The sequence below is a fragment of the Neofelis nebulosa genome, chromosome 3, assembly GCF_028018385.1.
Source record: "Neofelis nebulosa isolate mNeoNeb1 chromosome 3, mNeoNeb1.pri, whole genome shotgun sequence".
NCBI classification, from domain to species: domain Eukaryota; kingdom Metazoa; phylum Chordata; class Mammalia; order Carnivora; family Felidae; genus Neofelis; species Neofelis nebulosa.
This window is the reverse complement of record NC_080784.1, coordinates 172,020,942-172,033,719: the sequence shown is the minus strand read 5'-3', so window position 1 is coordinate 172,033,719 and position 12,778 is coordinate 172,020,942. Positions and strand designations below refer to the sequence as shown.

The 12,778-nt window shown below is 35.4% G+C and overlaps 1 protein-coding gene and 1 long non-coding RNA gene across 5 annotated transcripts in view; one reads left to right on the top strand and one right to left on the bottom strand.

The window, feature by feature from the left end:
- Nucleotides 1-12,778, top strand: part of TMEM33 (transmembrane protein 33) — a 25,144-nt gene extending 12,366 nt beyond the window's left edge. For 3 of the 4 annotated variants that reach the window (XM_058722736.1, XM_058722737.1, XM_058722739.1), the window contains 2 exons: nucleotides 2,126-2,209; nucleotides 7,296-12,778. In XM_058722736.1, coding sequence (XP_058578719.1) covers nucleotides 2,126-2,209; nucleotides 7,296-7,425 — 214 coding nt within the window. In that variant the 3' untranslated portion in view covers nucleotides 7,426-12,778. The remainder of the gene's footprint in view (nucleotides 1-2,125; nucleotides 2,210-7,295) is intronic. The other variant, XM_058722738.1, reaches the window with a different exon arrangement.
- Nucleotides 3,675-6,344, bottom strand: LOC131507661 (uncharacterized). Its single transcript, XR_009259617.1, has 3 exons — nucleotides 6,283-6,344; nucleotides 5,243-5,461; nucleotides 3,675-3,816 (listed from the first exon to the last, which is right to left on the bottom strand). It is a non-coding gene; the product is annotated as an uncharacterized LOC131507661 (long non-coding RNA).

Genomic DNA, 12,778 nt, shown 5'->3' with positions numbered 1-12,778 from the left:
TGGGTGGCTCAGTCAGTTAAGCATCTGACTTCAGTTCAGGTCATGATCTCGTGGTCCATGGGTTCGAGCCCCGCGTCGGGCTCTGTGCTGAGAGCTCAGAGCCTGGAACCTGCTTAGGATTCTGCATCTCCTTCTCTCTCTGCCCCTCCTCCATTTGCACTGTCTCTCTCTCTTTCTCAAAAGTAAATAAACATTTAAAAAAAATTTTTTTTAAATAAACTTAAATTTTTAACAACACTTAAATTTTAAAACAAAATGATTTTAATTTTTAAGATTGTTGTAAAAGAGATGAGAATTTACCAGAAATATTAGAGGAATCACTTTGTTTTTCTAAAAAATTAAAGTAGGTTATACGGTTTTATTCAGTCACTAGTAGGGAAAGCTAGTGATGCTCTAAGTATGTCACTTGCATTTAACACAAACTATAAAATTAAAAATAATTTAAAATTATTCCTTAGATGACCCTTTCATGATAGAAGCACAATCTAAATATTAGAAGGCTTCATTAAGTTGCTTTTTTCACAGTATTGCTTCAAGCTTTGTATTTAAAAATGAATGTAAAAAGTCTGTGAGTTTACCTCATGTACACAAATATGCGTGTAAAGAAAGATAAAAGGAAGGTCCTTGTAGCTTTATTTATTTGTTAGTAGAGAGTTTGTTACATTGTAGTAATGCATAAGATGAACTGCTTGAATCTGTAAAAAGAATGAGGTAAATTTATGTGTTATGAAAGGGGATGGTCTCCAAGATATAATAAGTTAAAAGTTTGTTAAGAATTGTGTAGGGTGTCCCCCTTTTTATATTTTGGGGTGTGTGTATTTAAGGGCATATGTATGTTTTTTTCTGCTTCACTTTCTTCATCTTTAAAATGGGAATGATAATGTCACTTCCATATTAGAGTAAAGTGGATTCAGTGAATTGTAAACTGAGCACTGTATTAGTGTTGGCATTATACACACCTGTGCATGGAAATTTCTGGAAGAATGTTTTAGAGACTGAGCTGTAACTCTGAGGAAGAAGCTAACTTGGATGATGGAACATTTGTTTTTCATTGAATTTTCTGTATTTTTTATAGTATGTGTTTATTTCAATTTGAAGAGTTAAAGATTTGTCATGGGATTTATTGGGGAAAATGGACGTAACACATTTAGTTTAGTGCTTAGTTTGTAATCACGTAAATTTGTACTATGAAAGTAATGTCACAATTTAGAAGAAAAGACAAAAATTAACTTTAAAAAGCCACATTTAGCATCTTTAATGTAGTTCCTCAAAAAAAGTTTTAAAATACCATTGTAATAATACGTATAGTTTTATACTCTGCAGTCTTCAAAGTTGCTGTATTGTTCTCGTAATCAAGATTTTAGGTAGTTGCATCCTAACTCCATCAAGTAAAGATGATATACTTAGCTTTGCTACCTAACTACCCACATTAGGTTGTTGATACATTTAATTTGTAGTTATTTGCAGTGAATGTCTTAATTCAGATAGTTTTTCCTGGGAAAAAAATTCTTGATTTAGAATTTCATAAATAAGTATATGGCTCTTGGGTATTGTAATTGTGCTTTTTAACCAAGAAAAATAGTTAGAATAGGCTATGTAAATTTACTAGAGACCTGTGTAATTACAGGTTTTTTTGTTTTGTTTGTATAAAATGAACCACTTTTCATTTACTATGTTATAAAGTTTCACACTTTGATGATCAATTATTAGTGGTAATTATGGAAGCATGCATTTTCTGATTTAATAGCTTTTAAATTTTTTAAGAGTAATACATAAATACATGTTTGTAAAAATTTAAACAATAACATTTTACTTTTTACCAATCATTTACATTCTTGTATTTCCTTTTTTTTTTTTTTTTTTTTTTTTAAAGTAAGCTCTGTGCCCAACCTGGGCTTGAACTCACACCTTCAAGATCAAGAGTTGTATCCTCTACTGACTGAGCTAGCCAGGCGCCATTCTTTTATTTCCTTTTTAAGAATAACTTTGATTTAGACATGATAGATATTATCTTGACCATTTAATGAATGAAGACACATTCCTCAATTAAATTGCCTTTAAGTTTTGAAAGTATATATATGAACTGATAATGTATATTTCTTACCCTTGTATTTGTTTATTTCAGTGGTCAAGGGAGTTTGCTCCAGCCTTTTATCTACTATAGATTTCTTACTCTTCGGTATTCCTCTCGAAGAAATCCATATTGTCGGTAAGCTGGTGATTAGTTTAAATGTTTTATTTGTTGAGAGTACTGTGAAATATAGTATGTATAACTTTTAAGAGTTATTTAGCTTTTACGTTTAGAAGCAAGTGTTATTTTGGTAAATTTAAGGTCCAGGCCTTAGTAGGGTTGGTAAGTAGACCGGATTTACCTTGACCTCCACTAAAATAGTATTCAAGTTTAAGGAATTTGAAGATGTTTAAGACATGAGTCCCAGTCTCAAGGAACTTTCCTAATTGAAGAAGCAAAACGATGCATCAGATAATAAGGAAACGATAGTTCAGGATACAGTGTTCACAAACCATTATGATGAATTGTTACGCTTGCTTTGTCATATCAATAGTATAGTCCAAGGTAAGGAGAAATCAATGAGCCAGAAGATAAAACAGCCCATCAAAGTTTCACAAAACAGAGATTTTAATGTGTTAAAGAAGAATTAAAACCTTTGAATAGTCATAATAGGTAAACGCATTTTAGGTAGGAAGAGAGTAAGAGCACAAGTTCAGAGACAAGAAAGAACAAGCCATGTTTAAGGGGCGTTGAATAGAACTGTTGGACTATAATGGAGATTCTGAATGGTGAGTGGTTGCAGCTAAGATTAAAAAGGTATAAAAAAAAAAAAAAAGGGAGGGGTGCCCAGGTGGCTCAGTTGGGTGAGCGTCCGACTTCGGCTCAGGTCATGATTTGCAGCTCATGGGTTTGAGCCCCGCATCGGGCTCTGTGCTGACAGCTCAGAGCCTGGAGCCTGCCTCGGATTCTGTGTCTCCCTCTCTCTCTGCCCCTAACCCACTCACATTCTGTCTCTGTCTCTCTCAAAAATAAACAAACATTAAAAAAAAAAAAAAAAAAAAAGGTATATTGGAGCTATATCATAAAACTTCTTGGATTTCAGGATAACAAGTTTGGAATTTATCTTTTAGATGTATGGGAATGATGGTTTGGGCATGATCGTATTCTTCTGATAGCTTTGTGCAAAATAGTTCAGAGTGGAAAAATTGAGGAAGCAGGGAAATATTTTAATGAATCACTGTAATGTTCAGGAATGGAGACTTAAATGATACAGTAAGTTATGCATGACGATCTCAGAAATTAGAGTAAATCTGAAATGAATAGCTGTCTTCAGTAGTTTGTTAGATCTGTTAGAGACTAATGTTAACATAGTTTTTGTTTTTAAATTTAAAGTAAATTTATTGTGTGGGGTGCTTGGGTGGCTCAGTCGGTTAAGCCTCCAACTTTGGCTCAGGGCGTGATCTCACAGTTCGTGGGTTTGAGCCCCACGTCGGGCTCTGTGCTGACAGCTCAGAGCGTGGAGCCTGCTTCTGATTCTGTGTCTCCTTCTCTGTCCCTCCCCACTCACACTCCGGCTCTCTCTCTCTTTCTCTCCTCTCTCTCAAAAACAACATTAAAAAATAAAATCATTGTGTAGTAGAATTCATCAGAAATACAATCAGTGTATTAGCACAATCCCTATTGTATTTTCACAAGCGAAGTAAGAAGAACTGAAATTGAATGCTGGTCTCCATCATTCTCCAGGTGTGTAACTTTAGGCAAGTTGTTTAAATTTTAATTTCTTCATTGGTAGAGAAGAACAGCTCCTGGGGGTGAAATGAAGTAATGTTTTAAAAGAGCTTAGATTCTGTTATATATATTTTATTAATTTTTTAATTTTATTTAAATCCAAGCTAGGTAACATATAATGTAGTAATGGTTTCAGGAAGATTGTTATGTTCTTAATACATAGTTTATTTTCCTTTTTCTGTGATTCTGATAGTCCTTTGAGGGGCTTTTATGCTCTGTTAGACAATGTCTTACAGTACTTCCTAAAACAGAGCTTACTTCAGACACAGATTCTTTTTTTTTTTTTTTTTTAAGTTTATTTCTTTATTTTGAGAGAGAGAGAGATAGGGCATGAGTTGGGGAAGGGTGGATAGAGAGAGGGAGACAGACCATCCCAAGCAGGCTCAGTGCTCAGTGTGGAGCCCAGTGTGGAGATTGATCTTACAAGTGCGAGATCACAACTGCAAGATCACGACCTAAGCAGGTATCAGGAGTCGGATGCTTAACCGACTGAGCCACCCAGGTGCCCACAGACATAGATTCTTAATGAGTCCCTAGTCACCAGTAAACCTTCAGTTTTTATTGATTCCATGAGTGTTTGTCCTTTTTCTTTCTGGTTCATGTGTTCATTTCAGATATTATCTTCGACTTCCCTGCCCTAATATCCACTTTTCATGAGCAGATTTTTCTCTGCTTCTTTATACCCTCTTCATCTCCCATTTTCTCCACATAGCCTTAAATTGGATTAACACACAGATTTAGAAGTGTCCCGTGGGATAAAAAAGGAACGGATAGCAGAGGATCCAGGTAACGCAAATATGTGTTAGTAAACATTTTCAGAGATCTCCCATAAGCACGTAAAACAAATCAAAACAGTAGAAAGGTAATGGGAAATATTTGAGCTTATAAACATTGATAAACATCCTATAAAACTATATTTTCTATGCTACACTTTTTTTTGTTAGGGATTTTGAGACTATATTTGCCAGTTGTACCATATTCACTTAACGATATTCATTCTCAAGTTAGTGGTTTCAGTCCTTTGTAGATTGGCCAGCCACCAGCCACATCTGACTGTATGAATACAAATTAATTAAAACCCATAAAATGTATAACTCTGTCCCTGAGTCATATTAACCAGTTTCACGTGCTTGAAAGCCAGTGTGGCTGATGGTCACTGTATTGGACAGCACAGATGGACATTTCATCATCGCTGACACTTCTGTTGTCAGTGCTGCTCCAAAGGAGCTCTGTGACTTGGTATAGATTATGCCAGAGATAGAGCCAGGAGTGAAAGAACTTGCCTTGTGACTAGAACAAGACATGACCTCTTTAGGCCTCATCTGTAATCTGAGAGGTTTGACTAGAGTATTTTCAAGGTGCCTTCTAGTTTTATTTGAGTCATTTATTCAGAAGACAGTGATTGTGTGTTGGTGATAACAACTTTATGTAGGATTAAAGTACCTGCTTTGTAGAGACTTGGAGCTGAGTGAATTACACAGCTGAGTAGGTCAATGTGATGATGACGGCTCTGTGAAAGCTCAGAAAACTGAGGGAGGCAGTTGAGAATTCACTGAAGAGGTGGTAATAGAAGTCAGGTCTTTTGAAGTCTGGTACGTGGGTGCCTGAGAGGGCATGTTGCTTGAATTAAGAAGTGTATAGGGGAGTCATGAAGATCTGTGCCTAGAAGGGTAAGACAGGGACTAAAGCATGAAAGGGTTTGGATTTTATTTCAAGAGAGGAAGAGCATTTGAAGTTCATATTGTGGAGAGTTTGGGAACATGATACAATCTGATTTAGAAATATTCCAGAAGATGTATTACAGGCTCCCCAAGAAGACAAAAGGACTGATTTGGAGACTGATTAGTCAAGAGCCTGAACTAATTCCGTGGTAAAATAAAAAGGGGATACATTTGAAAGATATTTAGGAGGTAGGAAGTTAGGGGTTAGGGAAGAAGACCAAGATAAGGAAGCCCTCAAGTTTCTGGCCCGGGAACCTAGGAGAGTTGTGTGTAATGGGTCTGTCCCAAAGATAGACACAAGAAGGACAGGTGTTTGGATAAATGTGCGTCTTTCCAAATTTTCTTCCTGCTTTTGTGTAAGAGCATGTTACATCCTATTTTAAAACAATTTTTACTTTTTCCTAACCAGCAAAATAACCCTGAAGATACAGAAAGGTAGAACACAATTGTCTTTATGTAGAATGAGTCAGCACATAAGTGAAAATTCAAAAATGAATAGTCAAGAATTACTTGTGATGATTCAAAATCTCTTAAAAATTACGGTTCAGCCAACATACATGATTTTGTGTCTGCTAGCGTGTACAGTACATGTGTGATGTGTACAGTATGTGATAAGGGGTCCTTTGGAGGCAGCAAGCACAGTTTAAAGTCCACAGCCTCTTTGGAAATAAATGTACAACATAACTGGGATATAGGAGTCATGGCAGAGAGTGGGAGGAGACAAAGCAGAAATTTCAATTAAGACCAGGAGGGCGGGGGTACCTGAGTGGCTTAGTTGGGTAAGCGTCCAACTTCAGCTCAGGTCATGATGTCATAGTTTGCGGGTTCAAGTGCCGCATTGGGCTCTGTGCTGACAGCCCGGAACCTGGAGTCTGCTTCAGATTCTGTGTCTCCCTCTCTCTCTGCCCCTCCCCTGCTTGCACGTGCGCTCTCTCTCTCTGTGTCTCTCAAAAATAAACAAACATTAAGACTAGGAGGGCATTAGATATTAAGGAGTTGGACTTCAATCTGAAGGTAAATAAGCTGGTTTGATGAGTGGAGTGATCCAACTGGGAAATGGCCTTTATTGAACATCTTCTGTGTTGTCTCATTTAAATAATCACACCATGACTGACTTCAGCAAGTACATATTCCTATTTTATAGATGGGAAAGCTCTGAGAGGCATTACGTGTAAGGCAGTAGTTTAAGGAAAATGGTAGGTGGGATTGCCCATGGTATATAATTTTCACTTCCTTGCTCTCTTTTTTTAGAACTAGTTGAGTTTACCTAAGGTAATATGAAGATGATGTGACTCTACTATTAAGAAGATATAAATCACTCCTAATCCCAGCCCTCAGAGATAACCATTTATTAGGTGCTTTCGTTAAATGAACTCCCTCAACCCCCCCTCCCCCATACACACAAACAAGACACAAATGTTGATTTTCAGAATTTTATTTTGTGTATTTCCTACACATTGTAGTTAATTCTTTACCTCAGATTTTTTTTTTTTAATGTTTTATTTATTTTTGAGACAGAGACAGAGCATGAATGGGGGAGGGTCAGAGAGAGAGGGAGACACAGAATCTAAAGCAGGCTCCAGGCTCCGAGCTGTCAGCACAGAGCCTGAGGCGGGGCTCGAACTCACGGACCACCACGAGATCATGACCTGAGCCTGAGCCACCCAGGTGCCCCTACCTCAGATTCTTTAATGGCTGTGGGAAATGCCTTCATCAGCATTTGCTTTGTATTCTTTTTCCTTTGGTTTCTGAAAGAAAACTATTTTATCTTGCAGGACCTTGTTCAATGAACTGAGGATTGTTGTTGAACATGTGATAATGAAACCTGCTTGCCCACTGTTTGTGAGAAGACTTTGTCTCCAGAGTATTGCTTTTATAAGCAGACTGGCACCAACAGTTGCGTAGTCTAACATCCAGCTAAGTTATATATAATATAAATAAGCATTATTAGCAGTTGGTACTTCTGCTAGGGGTTGTTAATTCCAGGTGTAGAACTGACCTCAGTCCAATTTACATAATTTACATAAATGCATATCAATGGAAAAGTAATCATTTTTCTGGCATGTTAAATCAAGCCTTTGAAAAAAATTCCCCGAGAAAATTTTACTCTTCTGTGTTAATGATTAAGGAAGTTTCTATCGTGTGATAAATGTATCAAAAAATTTTTTAAATGCTGCTGTGCCTTTATCATGAAGTACATTTATTTCTCTTGTAAAAGTAGCTTTAAAATTTCTTTCAACCTAATGGGTACCCTGAATTTATATCTGGCATGATTTCATCATGGTAATATTAACATACATGAATTCATTATATTTTGAGACAGTATTCTTTTGCCATTCAGTAATTTTGGTTGATGATTTTAAAAGAAGCATTTACCACTGTATTTAATTTCATATTGTTACTAATTGATTTTGTGCTGCTTTGTTAGGGTTTATTTTGGATGTACCATTATGAGAGAAATTCTGCATGCATCTTATGCTCTGACCTTCCAGAATTTTATTTCCATAATTACTTAATGTGGCTTTGAATATTTTTTAGAAAGGCTGAACTGTTAAGCTTATTAGCCAACTGGGTAAATATCTGGGGTCACAACTGTTTTACATTGGAAAGCAGTAGTTCCACAGCTTTCCTTGCAGAGATCCGTAAAGTCACCTTTCTCAAATAGGAAACACTTTTACAAATGTGGACATGTAGAATATTAGCATCGATATAGTTTCTAGAATTACCTAGATGAGACTCTTGACTGCCAGTTCTCTCGGTTTCTTAGGCTTGAATTTAACAGGCAGTGGCAGCAGTTCAGATGTGTTTTGAAAGGAATGTAACTGGAGATTGAACATATGCCTGTGCCTGGTGTCTGTTATGAAATAATAATGAAGATTATCCTGTAGACTACATACTTACCCATGAAATCTGATTTAAAAGGTTAGATGGAGAGGTTTATAGGTAAGATAATTGGTTGGGGATGGGGCTGGAGAGGACTTGGGGGGGGAGGGAGGGAATAGTGTGTATTTTAATTTCATAACGCATAGGTAAAATTGGGAGTATAATATGTTAAATCCTGTTTGTTGAGCTGCCGTCAACTTCTTTATAAAATTCATTCTGATCTTTATTACTGTTGCATGATTGGGAATGTTTAAAACACTGCAAAAATTTTAGTACACAGTAATGTAATGGTTTTTGTAACCAGTTTTCTTCTGTCTGCACGTAATTGGATTTCTCAGATAAATTCATTAGTAACTTGTCAGTAACAGTTTTCAGTTTATTCAGCTTTCCTATCTCTGGAAATGTGAGATCTACTTGATAGCTCAACTGTAGCCAACTTTTTTTGTATTTTTGTAATATTTATCTAAGTTAGAAAAGCAGCCTCATGAAATACAGTTGATTGAGTGGATGGGTGGGTGGGTGTGTGGCTAGCCTCATTATCATTATATATATATATATAATCTGATGGTTTTAAGAACTAATTTTCTAGAGCAATAAAGTGGCTATAATGTTAAGTAAACAGTGTATTATGATTTCTAATGATGTCTTTAAAAATTAAGTCTTGAATTATATCAAGAAATTTTGGCAGCTGAAGGTATATTTATTTTTAAGTTACTAGTTTTTTGTCTACAATTTTTTTTTAATCTGGAGATAATTTTAGATTTATAGAAGAGTTAAAAAAATAGTACAGAGAGTTCTTGTCTACCTTTCACTCAGCTTCCCCTTATCCTAAATCTTACAACATTTATCAGAAGTAAGAAATTAGCCTTGGAGCAATACCATTAAAGTATAGAACTCATCAGATTTTACTATTTTTTCCATTTATTAATTTTCTTTTAATGAGCTGTTTTTACTCTGATTGTCTTTTACCTTTAATGACCAATAAGTATGCCTTTGAGTTTTTGCTCTTCAGTTTGGAAATTACTGTTGGTGAAAAAGATTTCTCTAAAGGAAATGATTTCATGTTGGTCTTAACAAAAAGAATTTTAACAGTAAAACTTATAATTTAGAATATTCTGTGCTTTAAAAGGTGAGCCTTTTAATCACATAACAGGATTCTATTTCTGATATGCTCATATTGGACTGTTCTTTAAAGGAAGGCTTGATTTTTAAATAAAAAACTCATGAAAAAGTAAATTTTACAATTTGAGCATTACTAGATGTTTAGTTTGCATGAGCTTGTAGCTAGGAATTCTGCAATATGAATATGTAGAACCAACTGATTTGGCATCTGAAATTACAGCATAATATGTACACCTATCAAATTAAAATTAAGGAAATAAAGTAGCAGTATATGGAATGAATGAAGTAGGAGAAACTGTAGCATAGGTGAACCTATTTTTACTTCCAGGTTTGAAAAAGTTGCATTAACATCCAGAATACCTAATTCTTCAGGAAGTGGTGTGGTGCTGTTGTCCTTCTAGCACTTTTTGAATTGAACCCTCTTGGACAGGTGGAAGCCTAACACAAAACCTACTTTTGTTAGAACAAGAATTCTGTGTTCCTTTTGTATATTTAATTCCTCATGAATTTAAACTCTGTTTCGTAATCAGTCCAAAGAGAAATTTCTTAAATCATAGTTTGTATTTAAATTTTCTTGCAATACAATTCACCAAAGTAGATGCTCCTGGAAGGAAGGAAGTAATTAAATTTAGATATTTAGAAACTTCCCTTACAGGGAAAATCAAGGCATGCTGATGCTATACCAGAAGTTAGGAAAGACTTAGGAGGTCTATTTTATACTCTGAATTGTAAAGCTATCTGAATACTCTTCCTAAAAATCACGATGAAAAATTCTGAGTAGGCTTGTATGTTTAGTATATGAATATTAATCATTTTGGAAAGGAAAATGAGTGTATATGTGGTTAAGATAAGTGGAACCGGGAGACTTAGTTTTTTTTTTAAGTTTGAGATCAGAGTGAATGAAATTAGTTTTGAGGGATTGTGGTTAAAGACTCCTATTTAATCCTGAGGAATTTATTTTGATTAATATAGTGATTCTGAAACACTTCTCCCACTCATGCCCACCCAAATCCCCCTAGGATCTGCTAGCCTCAAAGCTACCCAAATTTAGACTAATTTTGATTCTTAATTCTGTAATGAAAACCTCAAAGGAGAAAGTAACCACTGACAGTTATGTATATATATGATCAGTAGGTGGCACTCTTTCTTCAAGTAGCCCCGCCCCCACAGTTGTTTCACAGCCCCTGGTGGAAGGTTAAATGCCACCCAAAGTGGCCTGTAAAACTAAGGACCCGAATTCCATGGCCCTTTTTAATACGTAATTACTCAGAACTCAACAAATATTTTCCAAATATGAGTACATTTAAAAAATAATTGAGATGTTGAAAAGCTGGAAGTAGTACCCTGTTAATGTTTGCTTTCTGGCTAAATGATAATATAGGCCACAATTGGGAGTGGCCTTATTCAGGTCATGGGCTCTGTTTTGTTTTTTTCTTTACAAAGAGTGCCTAAATCAACCTAAATACACCAGTTATAAAATTGTTCTTTTTGTTCGTTCACCTTCATTGTCAGGTGTGTAGAAGAATGGTACTTAAAATTTTTCCGTGGTCATTTTGTAGGTATACAAGGTATATCCAGTTCAGCTTCTTAAAATTTAGAGTTTTCACAGTAATATAAAAGCATATTGAGAATTTGGGTTATCGTATCAACAGTGGTACCTAGATTTGTAAATTGAGTTGCAGAGACAACTGGTTTCTCTGTAAACCTTATTGGAATTTCTCTAGGATTAGGAGAAATCTGCACAGGCTAAATGACAGTGTAGTTCAGTAGATCGCATACCAAAGGCATGTGTTTATAAATCCAGGAGGTCCTTTCCAGGGTTTGTTTTAATGAGCAGTCCTCTTCTAATATTCAGAGAGGAAAGTTGTTATTGGATCTGGTATTAAGGATAAGAAAGGAGCTGCTAAAAGTTTGGAAGGATTCTTGGTAGTAATTATTCTAGGACATGTGTATCTTCTAAGGTGGTATTCAGGTGGATTCTTAGAAGGAACCCCGTTTTTCCTGTGTGAGGGATCAGCTCTGGAGTGCTCTTTCTCTGGTGCAGTGCAAATACGACAACTGACTGCATTGAGTTTGAGCTGATGTGACAGGAGATAAAGTACAGTATTTTTAAAATCTGAAGGAGATTGTTTCTTAGAAAAGTGATAAGAAGAAAATTGAAAGATACTTCTGCTGGAATCTAAAAATTAACTCCTGTTAGAGGAGAAGAAAAGGCTCAAGAGTTGGTTCACATTTTCCTTTATAGACTTCTTAAAGCCAACTTTTTGATAGGCTCAGTCCTTTTAAACTAACTCTTTGTTTTTCTTGGTTCATGACAGTTGGATTCCAAATTTTCTTTTGTACCTTTAAAATGGAACAATTGCTTTTGACAGGAATTTTTGCTTACATATAAGTTTGTAAGTTGAGACCAAATGGGCAAAGTGTTGGGCAGGTAACATTTGTAATGTGTTTATATTGGAACAAATGTAAAAGGGTCACAAAGATTAGAAAGAGTCATAAAGAACTGCTTGATTTATAAATGCAGTAGTTCTGGTGCTTCATATAATGGGATATATTGAACTAAAACATTTGTATATATAGTATGTCAGCATTTCTTAGTTACTTCTCTTGAATCCATTTTTAATATCTGATACTGTACAGGTTGGGGAGTTCTACTCTTCAGGCCAATACTATCCAGACTGTGTAAATTTATAAAATAAATTGAAAAATTCATCATTCTCCTATATTCAAGACCAGCGCACATAAATGCTAATGTAGGGCTCAGAGGGGAAATATATTTCTCCTGAATATTTGAGAAAATGTGAAGTCCTTTCAAGAAAATCTAATAAACATAATAATCATAGCCTGCTGACACTAAGGAAAAAGGACCTCATTCGCTCTTTCTTTTATGCAGCGATTTACTGGTCCCTACTGATTTCCAAATTGGATCACTGTAGTAAATTATCTATGCTGGTACCTGTGAAAGTAAGCCCTGGGATCCATATTTGTTTTGTGTTCTGCTTAAATCAGCAAGAATGATAAATTTGATGGTGTGAAATTGGAAGTGTCAAGGGCTTTCTTTGGTGATTGAGCAAAACGATGTCTCCACTTTAATTTATTGTGACCCTTTTTCACTCTATGTGCTTTGTATATCTAATATTTATTTCAATACAAATTAAATTTTTGTTCCTTCATCTGTATTGTTATATATCTAAGATTTTATTGATGTAAAAAATCAAATTGTGTAATAAAAATCTCTCTGGATTTAAGAAGA